We start from the raw sequence: 16,815 nt of genomic DNA on the forward strand, positions 1-16,815 counted from the left end.
CTCTCCTCCTCCCTCTCACTCTCCCTTCCCTCCTCCCCCTCCCTCCCCCCCGCCCTCCCCCTTCCACTCACCCCTCACCCTCACCCTCTCCCTCCTCCCCTCCCCTCACCCTCCCCCTCCCTCTCCCTCTCTCTGCTCTCTCAACCACCTCTCTAAAATATCTAATCCCATCTTTCTCCATCCTCTACCCAATCACAGCCTCTAGCCTTTTATTAAATTGAGAAGAAGGGTCACATGGCATTACTGAAGTATTTTAGTATCTGCTGATCAGGGCCAATCACATCTTGAGAAACCAGTATTTAGGTTTAGAAGATAAAAAAACTTTAGACCAACACACTATACCAAGGAGAACCCACTGTTTATGTACAAACAATTATCTGCCTATTATTATACTAAGAGATATAAAATTATATTTTATCTTAATTCTTGTAAACATTGTCATAATGCTTAATTCCACTGATATCCCTTCATCCATATTTGTAAAAGATATTGTATGTTTTGACACTAAACAGCAGTTGCTATTGTATACATTGTAATCTTACAAATATATTGAGAATTTGGCTCTCTGAAAGACATTGTAAATGGAGGATTTAAAAGTTCTGGAATTAATCAAAACTTAACTAACATAATAGTTAACTTTATGCTATAAAAATCACAATGGCATGTTACAATGGTTAGTGTAAAGAATGAGAGGATAAAAGAGTATTTGCATTAATCTTTAAAAAACACAATGGGAGGAAGGTAAGAGTGAATATAAAGGATGTGAGAAAAACAAAGAAATACAAAACAAAACAAAAAATAGACAAATATTAACAAGCAAAGAAGCCACTTTTAGGAGGTGTAGCACTTAGAAGTGATACTTTTAGGAAGTGTGGCTTTGTTCAGTAGGTATAGCCTTGCTGGAGAAAATATATCACTAATTGGAGGAGTTTTAGGCCTTAGAAGCAATAGTGAGGCCTATAGTCACTTTCAGTTCTGCTACCTGCTGATCCAGATGTAGAAATCTCAGCTCCTTTTCCAGCACCTTGTTTACCTATGTGCTTCCATGTTTCCTTCCTTGATCATAATGAATTCTGGCACTATAAGCCATCTCCAGTTAAATGTTTTCTTTTAAAAGAGGTTGCCATGGTCATGGTGTCTCTGCACAGCACTAGAAACCCTAAATAAGACATAGTCACACTGTTCATGTGTTACATGTTGCTATCTTTCATATTTTTTTCATATTGAGACTTCCACACGAGTTCACATGGACAACTCTTTAATTTTATATGGAAGTCTTCATGACATGTTGAATTATTCTGTTAGTGTGACATGGAATAATGAGCATCTTTCATAAGGTTGTATTTAATGTCAAACGTACTCTCTAACACAGTATCTTTATGCAGCTTTTGTTTGTGATCCCAATTATCCAACACAGATTACCATGTCAAGAACAGAGTACATCAGGATTCTTCAAATCTTGAAAGAATGGGCAAACTCTGACATTTCAAGCAGATGTGTAGGTGTCCTCAGTTGTAGTATGCATGCTCAATGGTGATGCCTATGGGAATGATAGCACTATTAGGAATTGCAGATATCTAAGGATATTATGATAGTTGCTGCATTTGTGCTGAAAGGTCAATGAAATGATGGCAGGTATATTATCATGAATATTAACATCTAGAATCATAGTGTTTACTATGTGTCAATGACAAGTCATCACCAGACTTACCTAATTCACACACAGCCTGCTGTGTTAGAGCCTTGAATGTAGTAGAACACAGTTGTAGACTTGGTCTGGCCTACAGTTATGTTTTCCTTTCTATTGCTACTTTGTAAATATTTATCCTTGAAACTAACCTCAGCCACACCTCCCATTACCTACTGATAAATAAGTAGGATTATATGCCTTCCTCTTTTCACTAAGGAAAAATTCCCACTAGGTTCAAGCAAGATATAATATAACTGAAACTAAATTAATTCTTCAGTAAATACAGCTCAGGGACACAAGAGTTCATTATACACTGGGCCCTGGGTTGATCTGCAGTTCATGTGGGATAGAGAAGTGAGAAAGGTAAAAGTGATTTTTAAATAATATAGAGAAATAGAAACGATAATTGAAAAGCTGGATGTCACTCAGTGAAGGAACTACCTGCCTAGAACACATGAAAAATCCAAGTAATTAAAAAAGAACAAAAGAATTCTTTGATAAGCACTGCATTTATTAATGGGTTTATTGGGTTCTCTGGAGTCTAACTTATTGAGTTCTTTGTATATATTGGATATTAGCCCTCTATCAGATGTAGGGTTGGTAAAGATCTTTTCCTAATCTATTGGTTGCTTTTTTTTTGTCCTATTGAAAGTGTCCTTTGCCTTACAGGAGTTTTGCAATATTATGAAGTCCCATTTTTTGATTCTTGATCTTAGATCATAAATCATTAGTGTTCTGTTCAGGGAAATTTTTCCTGTGCCCATTTGTTTGATGCTCTTCCCCACTTTCTCTTCTACTAGTTTTAGTGTATATGGTTTTATGTGGAGGTCCTTTATCCACTTGGACTTGAGCTTTGTATAAGGAGATAAGAATGAATCAATTTGCATTCTTCTACATGCTAACCTCCAGTTGAACTAGCACCATTTGTTGAAAATGCTGGGTTTTTTTCCACTGAATAGTTTTACATCCTTTGTCAAAGACCAAGTTATCATAGGTGTAAGGGTTCATTTCTGAGTCTTCAATTTCAAGTAAGGAATATCAAATGACTTCCAAGTACCTAAAAAATGTTAAATATTGTTAATCATCAGGGAAATGCAAACCAAAACTAGACTGAGATTCCACTGCACATCAGTCAGAATGTCTAAGATCAAAAACTCAGGTGATAACAGATGTTGGTGAGGATGTGAAGAATGAGGAACACTCCTTCCTTGTTGATGGGATTAAAAGATGGTACAAGTACTCTGAAATAAGTCTGGTGGTTTTTCAGAAAATTGGACATAGTACTACCAGAGAACCTAGCTAAATCACTCCTGGACATAAACCCCAAAAATTTTCGAACATATAACAAGAACACATGCTCCACTATGTTCATAGCAGTCTTATTTATAATAACTAGAGGCTGGGAAGAACCTGTTGAGGTTGATATTTAAAAAGGAAGCTTTGCAGGCCTACCATCTGACCATCTGAGTGACAGCTCTGCCTAGCTCAGGCCTCCATGCTCCGCAGCCTGAAGCCATGCACATCACAGCTGAAAGAGGCCAGCCAGAAACACTAGACTTGAAACTCACGAGATGCAAGCATGGGAGATGGTTCTGCCAATCTACCACCCTGTCCCTACAAAGCTTCGCTGAACCCCAGATAATACCCACCATCCATGTTTTTCCCGGTAGAAATGAGACTCTAAAGCTTAGTTATTAACCAATGGCTTTAAATATTTAAAAATGCTCAGTTAACAATATGTCCACACAATTAGAGTTGTTCCCCAATATATAACCTTAAGATATAAATCGTTATCCAGGACCATCCTGGACCCATGCATCTTGTCTGTGGCTCCTACATCTCTCCTCTGCCTCTTAGATCCTCCTCTTGCTTCTCCTCTTCCTTTCCTTACTCCTCCCACATTAGCTCCTCCCAAATTACCAAGTTTGATATAAAATGTAGCAGGAGAAATATCCTGCTACAAGAACATATATGTCCTTCAACATAGGAATGGATACAGAAAATGTGGTACATTTACACAATGGAGTACTACTCAGCTCTTAAAAACAATGACTTCATGAAATTCTTAGGCAAATTAACGGAATTACAAAATATAATCCTGAGTGAGGTAACCCAATCACAGAAGAATACACATGGTATACACTAAGCTCAAGAAGCAGGAAGATCAAAATGTGAATGTTTCAGTCGTTAGAAGGGGGAAAATACTCATAGGAGGAAATATGGAGACAAAGCATGGAGCAGAGACTGAAGGAAAAGCCATCCAGGGACTTCCCCACCTGGAGTTTAATCCCATATACAGACACCAAACCCATAAATTATTGTGGATACCAAGAAGTGCTTGCTCATGGGAATCTGATTTAGATGTCTTCTGAGAGGCTCTGCCAGATCCTGGAAGATACAGAGGTGGATACTCACAGCCAATATTAGATTGAGCACAGGGTCTTCAATGGAAGAGTTTAAAAAAAAAGGATTTTTTAAAGGGGTTTGCAAGCCCATAGGAAGAACAACAATATCAACCAACCAGAACCCCCAGAACTCCCAGGAACTAAACTACCAACCAAAGAGTACACATAGAGGGACCCATGTCTCCAGCAGCATACGTAGCCAAGAATGGTCTTGAAATCAATGGGAGGAGAGGCCCTGGGTCCTGAGAAAGCTCAATGCCCCAGAGAAACGGAATGCCATAGCAGGGAAGTGGGAGTGGGTTGGTGAGTGGGTCAGCACTCTCATAGAAGCAGTGGGTAGGAGGATTGGATAGGGTTTCCAGAGATGAAACCAGGAAAGGGGATAACATTTGAAATGTAAATAAATAAAATATCCAATAAAAAAGACCCCCCAAAAAAGAACAAAAGAAAGGCTAAAATAAAGATAGAAATAAAAAATAAAGAGAGAAATATTAAAAAATAATAGGGAAAACACAATTAAAATGAGATACAGGTATGAAAAATAAAAAGAAACAAAATTGTTATAATAAAATGTAATTAGATGGAGATAAAAGTAAGTGAAAACATTTTCCTTGCTAAGATCTCTATAGATCTTCTAGCGATAAAATTCTCAGTGAATACGATGAGAATAGAAGGCATTTTCAAATTATTCTAATTCTTCTCAGTTGTCAATAAATTAATTGAAGCAGAACCAGGCTGTGCCTACCGTCTCAGATTGACTGTAGTCTCCAGAGTTGTTAAGTATGCAGTGCCCTACCCATGAATGTTGATGCTAGAGCAGAGACCCTGTCTAGCCCCATAAGCTACTCCAGGCTTATCTTCACTTAGGGAGTGTTACTGTGTACAATGAGTATGCAGACAGTGTTGGTGCTACAGCAAGCTCTTCTCACTGAACAGTAAACTTGGGCAGTCTATGGCCATGCTGAATGAGTACACATCTGCTCTGAAGATTTTTAGATTTATGCAACCTGAGGCACAGGAAGCATCTAAGACAGGAGGCATGCCTGGAACACCTCCCACAGTGTGTGTGTGAGCATAAACCTGTCAGTTTGTTGAGTCAGAGACTCTCACCCAAGCTATAAGTTTCTCATTGTCTGGGATGGCTGCTTACCCAGCTGATGCAATGAGGCGTTCATGAGAAGTCTGAGATTTTTGTGAGAAGTCTGAGACCATGTCAGGAGTTATAGTATTGGAATGGCTGATCCCCTGGCCAGAGAACCTCCCTCCAGTTAACTCTGTAACTGAGTTTTCACTGACCATCCTGTTCATTTCTTTTCTGAAGCTAGCTTGCTTTCAGCTTCCAGGCCTGGTATGTGTCCAGCCTTCCTGTCTGCAGGATGCAGCCTTCAGTGCCACAAATTGTCTTCCACTGCCACTGTCCTGCCTAGGAACAGGAAGTCCACACCCTTTTAAACTTTTGCATTTGAGGAGCAAGAATAATTTCTCACATTGCTTGTCATTATTCAGCTGTGAAATGTACTAGGTTTTATTTCCTGTGCAGATAACTTTCAGTTCTTATCCAATCTTCCTTCCATGACAAGTTCCATGTGTATTATTTTGTTTCCAGTCCACGAAAGAAAAAGCTATTCCTGAGTCTCCATATAACATGACCTTGGACCTGAACTTGAATTTTTATTTTACCAATTTTGTGTTTCATTATACTATCCACATTTTGATCATTTGTTTTTCCTCAAACATCACCTTTAGTTCTTTCTATTCTTTCATTTTTTCCATTTTTATTAAACATTTCATTTGTATGTATTTATTATGGCATGATTTAATCTACTGTTTGTGTTGTTATTAGTATTTTGTTCTCTAAGTTTCTTTTATATACAGTGACCTACATTTGGAGCTGATTGTATTATATTACTATGTAAGTTTACTACATTATACTTAGTTTTCTATTTCTCTTCTTTTGCTTTTCTCCAGCTCATATTCTTCTTGTTATTTCCTCTTTCTGATACTTACACTTAAATAGAAAAAAAACATACATTATTATGGGCTCTCAAGAGTCTCAGATTGTTATGAAAATATTCATGTTTATCATCTATGAGTGATCTCAGTGAGTCGGGTCATCCTATCATTTTAATTAGATCTCTAAATATATGCCATTCATTCAAGTGGGACAGTAATAATATTTCTCAGTAAGCAACTCCTAATTTCTATGTGGCATGGACTATGTTCCTACCTTGTTTAAGGTACTCAGTGTTTAGGATAGAACATCATCTCTTTCACACCTATAATATCTCCATAACCATTGACAGGGTTGTACATATTATAATATAATATGTATTATAAGATTAATATATATTATATTATATTATATTATATTATATATTAGATTATAATATATATTATAAAATTTATTCAAATATCATAACTTGGTTTGTTTTCTGTCTCTTGGTTTGTTTTAAAATCTGTGTTAGACTACAGGGGATGATATCTATGTGTAATATTTTTGTAACTCTCAACAGATTATGTTTAATAGAATTTTATTTTCCTTTCTCAGGAATGTTTATATTTCCAGCATATACTGTTGGTCGTTTTTTTGGAGGCTATATTGTTGACAAATTGCAAATGAATAATAAGACCAAAATGAAATTTATATCCGTGGTATCTATTGTATCAGTTGGGCTTTTCCTACCAATCATTTTTGTGCAGTGTGAAACAGCAAAATTTGAAGGAATCAATGATGATTATGATGGGTAAATATATGTTTGTAGACTCTATACTTTAGTCATAACTGAAGGGATATTTTTCTATACTAATAATTCATTAACTATATACTTAAATAACTTTTGGAATTATTAATCATGAAAATGAAATATTAAATATGTTTTCTTCTTATATTAAGAGTACTTATTTCATAGAGATATATTTGTTTATCATGCATTTGATAGTGATTTATGATCAAAACTAGAATTTTGTGTTAGGGTCTATAGCAAGTAACAGGTTTTACTAAAATATCTGTAACATGGTTTTACCTTGTGTTCTTGAAATGAGTGGTGTATCTTGTAGACATCACAGAATAGTTTTGAAGTATATTTGAGCATGCACATAGTCATTTTAGATTCAATATCAAAAGTTCAAAAGGCTTGGCATGAGCTAATATTAAATATTGGACAACAGAAATGTAACTATAAACAAAAGGACTGAATAAGTGAAATTATAAAAGAGAATAATAGCACTTTCAACTACAATGAGATAGCATATGACAAGCCACTATTCAATAAATGCTACTTGAGCTGACCATGAGGCTATAAAACATGATGTTAACTTCACTCCTTTTGTTTTAATTTTGTTTTGTTTTACATATTCATTTTCTATCCTGCTCACTGCCCCCTCCCAACCCTAGTGACACCATCCCACAATCTTTCCCACATCCCCCTTTCCCTTCTCTTCTGACCAGGTTGGGCCCTCCCTTGGTAAACCTCCACCCCCACCTTGGCATTTCAAGTCTCTCTTAGACTAGGGGAATTCCTCTTTCACAGAGGCAAGACATGGCAGTCCATCTAGAAGACCATACCCCATGTACAGGCAACAGCATTTGGGATAGCCCCTGTTCCAATTGTTCAGGACCTACATGAAGATCAAGCTGCACATCTACTACATATGTGCAGAAAAGCCTAGGTACAGCACAGGTATGTTCTTTGTTTGGTGAGTCATACTCGGAGAACCCCAAAGGTCCAGGTAAGTTGATTTTATTGATCTTCCTACAGAGTCCCTATCCCCTTTGGGGTCCACAATCCTTCATCCTATTCTTCCATAAGAGTCCTCAAGCTCCATCCATTCTTTAGCTGTGGGTATCTGTATCTGTCTGAATCAGCTGCTGGGTGGAGCCTCTTTCAGAACAACATGCTCCTGTTTGCAAGCATAACAGAGTTATCATTAGTAGTAGTAGACTGGTGCTAGCCTATGGAATAGGTCTGAAGTTGGGCCAGTCCTTCAGTCTCTGCTCCATCCCCCCATCTGCATTCCTTGTAGACAGGATAAATTTCAGTTGAAAGTTTTGTGGGTGGGTTTGTGTTCCAAATTGCTTCACTGGGGTTCCTGTCTAGCTACAGCTGGTGGCCTCTTCAGCTTCCATAGTTCAAAGTTGTGAGTCACAGCTAAGGTAACCCCCATTGATTCATGGGCACCTTCCTTATCTCAGGTATCTGCCTCATCCTGTTGCAAATTTCCATTCATTTTCATGGCCATCTAGCCATATCTTCTGTCCTTCCACACAGCTGATCCTTATCCTCCCATTACCCTCTCATCCCTCTTCTACTCAGTTTCTTCCCTCCATCTGCCTATTATGGCTATATTATTCCCCCCTGAGTGAAATTCAAGCTTCCACTCCTGTGCCTTCCTTACTTAGATTTTTTCAGTTTGTGGAGTATTGCATAATACATGTATTTTACAGTTAATATCTTCTTATAAGTGAGTTCAGTACATATCATGCATGTCCTTTTGGTACTGGATTACTTCACTCAGGATGATGTTTCAAGTTCCATCCATTTGCCTGCAAGATTTGTGGTGAATTTATATTCGATTGTATGGATGTGCCATATTTTCTTTATCTATTCTTCAGGTGATGGACATCTAGGTTGTTTCTCCCTCCTGGGTATTATAAATAAAGCAGATATGAAAAGAGTTGAGCAAGTAACTTTGTGGGATGTTGGAGCATCATTTGGGTATATGCCCAGGAGTGGCATAGCTAATTCTTGAGATAGAACTATTCCCAGTTTTCTGATAAACCACAAAATTGATTTCTAAAGTGATTGTACAAGTTTGCACTCCTACCAACAATGAAGAAGTTTTCCCCTTGCTCCGCATCCTTGCCAGCATATACTCTCTTTTGTGTTATTGATCTTAACCATTCTGATGGGTGTATGATAGAACTTCAGGTATTGCTTTCATATGTATTTCCCTAATGAGTAAGGACTTTGAACATTTCTTTAAATGTTTCTTGGCCATTCAATATTCCTCCACTGAGAATTCTCTGTTTAGTTCTGTATACCATTTTTTAATTGGGATATTTGGGTTGTTGGTGTCTAACTTCTTGAGTTCTTTGTAAATTTTGGATATTAGCCCTCTGCCAGCTGTAGGGCAAAGATGTTTTCTCAATCTATAGCCTCCTGATATGTTCTATTGAGAGTGTCCTTGACTTACAGAAGCTTTGCAGTTTCATGAGATCTCATTTATCAAATTTTACTATTACAACCTGAGAAATTTGGGTTCTGTTCAGAAAATTGTCTCTTATACCAGTGAATTCAATGATATTTCCTACTTTCTCTTCTATGAGATTTACTGTATCTGTTTTTATTGTTTTGTTAATCACTCTACTCATTTACATCTTAAATTATATACCCCTTCCTGGTTACCCTCCTCAACCCCTACATCCCACGTCTACCCTCATTCCCTCATCTTTTCCTCTAAGAGGGTGTTCCCAAACCTACTACCTCACTCTCACTCCACTGCTCCACCATCCCCCCACACTGGGGCATCAAACCTCCACAGGACCAAGGACCCTACCACCATTGATTTCAGGCAAGACCATCCTCTGACACATATGTATCTGGAACCATGTATACTCCATGGTTGGTGGTCTAGTCCCTGGGAGCACTAGCTGATACAGACAGACAACATTTTTCTTCCTACGAAGTTGCAATATCCCTCTGTTCCTCCAGTCCTTCCAAGCAGCTCCCCCAGCAGAGTCCCAAGCTCAGTATGATGGTTGGCTCCAAGCATCTGCATTGGTCAGGTGATGGCAGAGCTTCTGGGAGAACAGCCTGTCAGCAAGCTCCTCTTGGCAACAGTAACAGTGTTGGGGTTTGCTGTCTACAGACAAGATGGATCCCCAGGTGAGGCTGAACTTGGATGGCCATTCCTTCTGTCTCTGTTCCATTAGTTGTCCCTGTCTTTCCTTTGGCCAGGAACATTTCTGGGTTAAAAACTTTGAGAGGGAAGGGTGGCTACATCCCTCAAGTGGGGTCGTGACTATCTATTGGATAAGTGATCTCTCCAGGTTCTGTCTCCACTTCAATGCTTATTTCAGCTAAAGTCATCCTGATTAGGTCCCAGGAGCCTCTTGCTTCCCTGGCATTTGAGAACCCCAGTAGCTACCCCTGTTCCTCATCCTCCACTACTACATAATTTTATTTGATTTCCTGACCCTCTGTACCTCTCTCCTGCTCCCCAGTACCTGATTCTGCCCCCTTTTGTTCCTCTCCCTCCTTTCTGCCTCTCAAGTCCCCCCTCCCTCACCTCCTGAGATCATCCTGTTCCTCCCTCTAAGCAAGAATGAAGACACACTGGTCTTCCTTCTTCCTAAGCTCCATGTAGTCTGTGGGTTGTATTGTGGGTAGTCTGAGATTTTAGGCTAATACCCACTCATCAGTGAGTACATACCATTTGTCTTCTTTTGAGTCTAGGTTACCTTACTCAGGATGATATTTTCTAATTCCATCCATTTGCTGAATATCACTCCATGATATTCAGCAAATGGATATCTGTGAATATCATGGAGTCATTGTTTTTAATAGTTCAGTAGTACTTCATTGTGTAAATGTATCACATTTTCTGTATCCATTATTTTGTTAAGGGGCATCTGGATTGTTTCCAGATTCTGGTTATTATAAATCAGGCTGCTATAAACACAGTGGAGCATCTTTCGAGTATGTGCCCAGGAGTGGTATAACTGGGTCACCAAGTAGAACTATTTACAGTTTTCTGAGGAACTGCCAGATTGATTTCTACAGTCATTTTAACAGCTTGCAGACCCACCAGCAATGGATGAGTATTCCTCTTGCACCACATCCTTGCCAGCATCTACTGTCACCTGCATTTTTGATCTTAGCCATTCTGATTAGTGTGAGGTAGTAGCTCAGGATCATTTTGACTTTCATTTCCCTGATGACTAAGGATGTTGAACATTTCTTTAGGTGCTTCTCAGCCATTGGAGATTCCATAGGTCAGAACTCTCTTTAGCTAGGTACCCCATTTTAATAGAGTTATTTGGTTTTCTGGAGTCTAATTTCTTGAGTTCTTTGTGTATCTGTTTTTATGTTAGGTCCTTGATCCACTTGAATTTGAGTTTTGTGTAGGATGATAAATATATATCGATTTGTATTCTTCTAAAATGTAGACAGCCAGTTAGAGCAGCACCATTTATGAAGATGCTTCCATAATTCTTTGTATGGTTTTGGATTCTTTTTCAAAACTCAATTGTCCATAGGCATGTTGGTTTATGTCTGGGACTTGAATTTCATTTCATTGATCACTGTGTCTGTTTCTATACCAGTATCATGTAGTTTTTAATAATACTTCTCTGTAGTACAGCTTGAAATCATTGTAGTACAGCAGAGGCGATTCCTCTGGAAGTTCTTTGTTTGTTCAGAATTGTTTTGGCTATCCTGGCTGTTTTTTTTTTTTCATATGAAGTCGAGAGTTGCTCTTTCAAGGTCTATAAAAATTTGTGTTGGGATTTTGATGGGGGTTGTCTTGAATCTGAACACTCCTTTTGGTAAGATGGTCATTTTCACTATGGTAATCCTATCCATATATAATTATGAGAGATTTTTCTATTTTATGATATATTCTTGTTTTTTTTTTCTTCAGGGACTTGAAGTCCTTGTCATACAGATCGTACACTTAACTGGATAGAATTACACCAAAATATTTTATATTACTCCTGGCTATTGTAAATGGTTTTGTTTCCTTCTTGGAACATTGGTCATATATATAGAGGAGGGCTGCTGAATTATAGGAGTCAAGGACTCTTTTAAAAACTATGCCATAGAGTATAAAAGAGACATTGGAAAATAATACATACAAAAGATTTGTTTCTGATCATATAAAACATTTAAGAGAGTGGTATAACAGTAATGAGAATTGGCCTAACAAAAGTTATGAATAATTTGAAACAATTTCATCAAACAATAATTACATACACAAGGAAAATATGCAGATAGAGATTAATTAACTTTCATTAGTCACTTGGAAACTGTCCCATATCAGAATCTGTAAAGCAATGAAATCATACCACTACAAAGTAATGTGGAGAATAGTTGAAGCTTGTGCATATCACTAGCAGAATTCCAACCATGAACTGAGGGTATCCCTGCAGGTGTCATGAAATCAGAAATGAACCACAAAGTGAATAGAGTAAAATTCCAGTCCAGGTTCTCTGTGGAGCCTGATGCCATTCTGTCTGTTCTCATATTTTGTACCCAAACTACTCATGTGCCAGCCTTTCCAACATCTGTTCCCTGAACTCCAATCTCAAGTACAACACCACAAGTGTTCCAATTCACTGTATCCTTTCTACACTCACAAATTTTCTTCAGTATTTTCTTTCTCTCAAGTTAGGTCAGTTTCTATTTTCAGTGCATCTCTGCCCTTCATGTGTTAATTTATACATGAGGGCAGTTAATGTAGAGCCTCAATCTTGCTGCTTTGTTTTAGGTGATATATTTCTTTCAAAATTTAATCAGGTGCCTCCAGAAAGCAACCTAAAGAGCAGGTTCAAATCCTCAGTAGTGATAAACAGATAAGATGATATCCATGTTGATTTAGAACAAAAGTTTAAATTTTGTTCATTTATTTTATCTATCACAAATGCTAAGTACTAACTTTGATTTGAAGATCAGGAGAACAGTATGCATCAATAAATTGAATGACTGATCCTCAGGAAATTTAATTAGCATCAGCTTAAGTGATTTACCTCTTAGTTGTAATTGTTCCTGTACTTGAAGTTCAGCTATTTTCATTTTTTTCTTTATTTCCTGAAGACACTGATACTGAGTTATTCTTGGTATGAGAGAAAAAATTCTTATGAAGGCACCGTTGATATTGAACTATTCCCGCTTTGATGGAAAAGCAACAGACAAACAACCAAACAAACAAAAATAAAATCTAAGCTCATGTTGCATGTCCTGGAGCTCCACCTGCCATTTCTTGGAACTCAGTTGTTGCTCTGCACTGCTCTAACAGGCATTACTGACAGGAGGCAACCAGCAGGACAGCTCTGATCTGGTCAGATCCTAAGGGGCATGTCACTGGCCTGGAAGCTTAGGAGCTTCAGAGTCAATTCTAACTGCCTTGCCGAGGTGTCTCTGGTAGAAAATTACATCTATCTATCTATCTATCTATCTATCTATCTATCTATTATCTATCTGAATTTTAAAAAAAATATTTGACAGGGAATTTTTTTCTCTCTTATGGACCATTTTCATATTCAGTATAGCTCTGAATGTTTTGGTCTTCTGAATCTTAAAAATGTTTTCAATTATTGTACAAAATGATTTGTACCAAAGACTGAGAAGTTAGTACCATGTTAGTACCACTCTTCCAAACGTTGAGACCTCTTTTCTGTGAGAGGTCCAAGTATCCTTAAACCCTAATATCAGTTGAAACATTTTTTCTTATAATCTCAGAGTATCTTGTACTTCATGTTTTGGACCAAGTGAGCAGTGTGTTTTAGGTGTCACAGCAGGGATAAAAATAAACTCATAAGGAGTTAGAATAAAAACTTGGTTCAGATTGACATCATCATTCTGGATCAAATGTTAGGAAGGCTAATGTCAACGTGTTTAATATCAGCATATTAAAACACAGAGTTTGGGGAGGAAAGATTCTTGGTGTAATAAAGTGCCTACTGCACAAAGAAGCATAATTACATTGAAACTGAATTCAGTATCTCTGTCATTTATCCCAAGAAGATGAGTTGCAGAGATAGATTATTGTAGAAATAATTATTTAAAATTGGCCTCTGATCAAGCTGGCTATCTAAGCTGCGGTGGCTCTGCCTAGCTCAGCTGCCATGTTTCTCAGCTGGAGGCCATGTGTGCACAACAACTAGAACCAGCCCCGCAGAAACACCAGCCCTGCCACCCATGAGAAGCCATCATGGGAGATGGCTCTGTCAATCTTCCATGCTGTCTCTGAAAGGCTAGGCATTGCCCAGACCATCACGACAGCCATGCAGCCCAGTAATAAAATGAGACTCTAATGCTTAAAGATTAATTAAAAGCTTTATATGTTTGGTAATACTCAATAACAATATACCCATATGACGAGAGTTGTTTCTCAATTAGCTAACCTAAATAAAAGTTATTACCCACGACTGCTCCCCATACCTGCGTGGCTCTCTATTGTTCCTACATCTCTGCTTCTCTAACTCCTCCTCTTCCTTTTTCTCTTCCTCTCCTAACTCCTCCCACCTTAGCTCCTCCTACAGACTGTCAGTACTAGCTTACGGATATAAGGAAGAATCTAGTGTAGTCATGATCATATATATACTGGGGAGATTATATAAGCTACTAGTCACCTCTGGTCCTAGTTCTGGGAGCTTTGCGGAGCTGATGGCTGTACAGCCAATATAATGAACATTTAGAGAGCTAATTATGGCCCATCCAAAGATAATGTTGATCAAAGGGCTATTAATCACTTCCAATTTGAAGATTTCTGGAATAAAGGAAAGATACTATGTCCAATCCTTTGAAAGAAAAATCTATGTATTTAACATTTTTTTGCTTTCCCTGATGATCTGTGGACACAAGTACTTTTGTGCTTCTAACAATAAAACACTTTGGAAAACTGACAGTTTTTTTGGAAAAACAAAACAAAACATAGCTATAGAGGTGATTCAGTGTTTAAGAGCAGTTGTTCTCCTGCCAACGGCCCAGATTTGGTTTCCTATATCTACATGGAGGATCATAACTGTATCATCTCTAGTCCAAATAGATCCAATGGCTTTCTTTTGCTTCCCTGGGTGCTACACTCACATGGTACATAGGCATACATTTGAGCAAAGCACAAACACATAAAATACTCCTAATGTAGTTATATTAACAACTTTCATACTATTTAAATATTCTACTTTTCCTACATAAGACTCATGAAAACGTATGTCCTTACAAGAACAAATAAAGGTCATTAATGCAAAACAAGCAAGGTATATTTAAGTATTGTGTGGTTACTTTTTATAAAATCCCAACAAATCAACAGGAAGAGAGTACTAATATGTAATAATCTATAAGAAACTAAGTAGTAAAGTAGTAAAGTAAATCTTTGAAGTAGGGGTGTCAGGTCATTTTAGGTGGTTATGATTTTGTTTGTTAAAGGCTCTGGTAAATTTTTTATTACAGCATAAAAATAATTCAAGTGTTACATATTTTAAGATTTATCTATGTTTATTTTATGTGTTTGAATATTCACCCACATGTTTGTTAAACAAACCATATGCATGCCTGGTATCGAAAGAGACCATAAGAGGGCATCAGACTACCTGGAATTGGAGTTACAAATGGTTGTGAACTGCCATGGGCATGTTGGAAGTGGAATTTTGTTCCTCTAAAGAGCAGGATGTATTCTTAAGAAATAAGCCATTGCACCAGGGCTATTTATTGGTATATTAATAAATGTGCATTTATTATGTTTCTATACCTTAGTCAATCTGTGAAAAAATATTTCAAAAGGCATATTTATGGATCGTGTGGCTACCTTGATGTACACATTAACAAACTAAATGATGGTATTATAATTGTGTTTAATCTCAACTTCACAGCCTTGGTAGAGTTGGAAACCTTACAGCTCCCTGCAATGAGAACTGTGGCTGTACAACTTCTGCCTATACGCCTCTATGTGGAAGAGATGAGAGACAATATTTCTCTCCCTGTTTTGCAGGGTGCAGAGCTTCTAAATACTTAAGGAATGAAAAGGTATATGTTATTATGCTTTTTCTTCTCCAATAACATGCTGAATTTGTACATGGTGACTAGATATCTTTTCCTTACTTTTAATTTGAACCACATGGAAAGAAAACCTACATTTTTGTTTACCGAATTCCCTTTTTGCAGCATTCACTGAACTTTGATCAAAATCTTTCACACACCAAAGGGTAGTCCAGTGCTATACTGTGAGTAACCTTTCTTTTAAACGTGCCTTGTGCTGAGATTCAAAATGTCTATTCTTCATTTCCCTAATATGTCTTATTTTTGTTCCACAGCAACTCAGATATGGACATGATTTTTAAAATAGCAGATTGCAAATCCAGTCTTCTACAACCCAGATTACTGAGTTGTATCCCTAATTTCCAGTTTTTTGATTGTGCATAAGACATTACCATATGTGTTTGTGTGTATATATACATATATGTATACATATACGTATATATATACATACATATATATGCCTTTAAAGTCATATCTGACTTTAAAGAAAACTACAAGCTATAGAGAACTCACATGAATAGAAGAAGTACCACTTAAGTGAATTATATATGCTAACGAGTCATTGCATACTTCAGAGCAGTAACTTGAATATTCCTACTTCCAGAACTGCTGCCAATACCTAAAACTATTATCTTTTTTCTTAGTCCACCACTTGTCTAAATTTGTGAGGCTCGCATATTTTAATTTTGTGTGTATGCATTTTTGATATATGCATGTGATTTTATGTATATGTTTGTGTGTGTGTATGCACATGTGAAGATCTCTTCTGAATGCATAGTGGTATTTAGTTCTTCAAATGGAAGAAGTATTCAGTTCGAAGACCCATACCTAAACATAGTAAAAGCAATTGCAGTAAATCAAAAGTCAACATCAAACCAAATGGACAGAAACTTGAAAGTAATCCCACATTTTAGATAACGCTGCCCACTCTCTCTTTCTCTCACTCTACCTTTCAATGTAGTAC

The 16,815-nt window shown here is 37.4% G+C and overlaps 1 protein-coding gene across 1 annotated transcript in view; it reads left to right on the forward strand.

The window, feature by feature from the left end:
- Positions 1-16,815, forward strand: part of LOC114638521 (solute carrier organic anion transporter family member 6A1-like) — an 82,681-nt gene that overhangs the window by 44,726 nt on the left and 21,140 nt on the right. The window contains exons 8-9 of the mRNA XM_028787038.1: positions 6,644-6,839; positions 15,686-15,839. Of these exons, the coding sequence (XP_028642871.1) occupies positions 6,644-6,839; positions 15,686-15,839 (350 nt within the window). The remainder of the gene's footprint in view (positions 1-6,643; positions 6,840-15,685; positions 15,840-16,815) is intronic.

This window comes from Grammomys surdaster, unplaced genomic scaffold, assembly GCF_004785775.1.
Source record: "Grammomys surdaster isolate TR1022 unplaced genomic scaffold, NIH_TR_1.0 125604, whole genome shotgun sequence".
In the NCBI taxonomy this organism is placed as follows: domain Eukaryota; kingdom Metazoa; phylum Chordata; class Mammalia; order Rodentia; family Muridae; genus Grammomys; species Grammomys surdaster.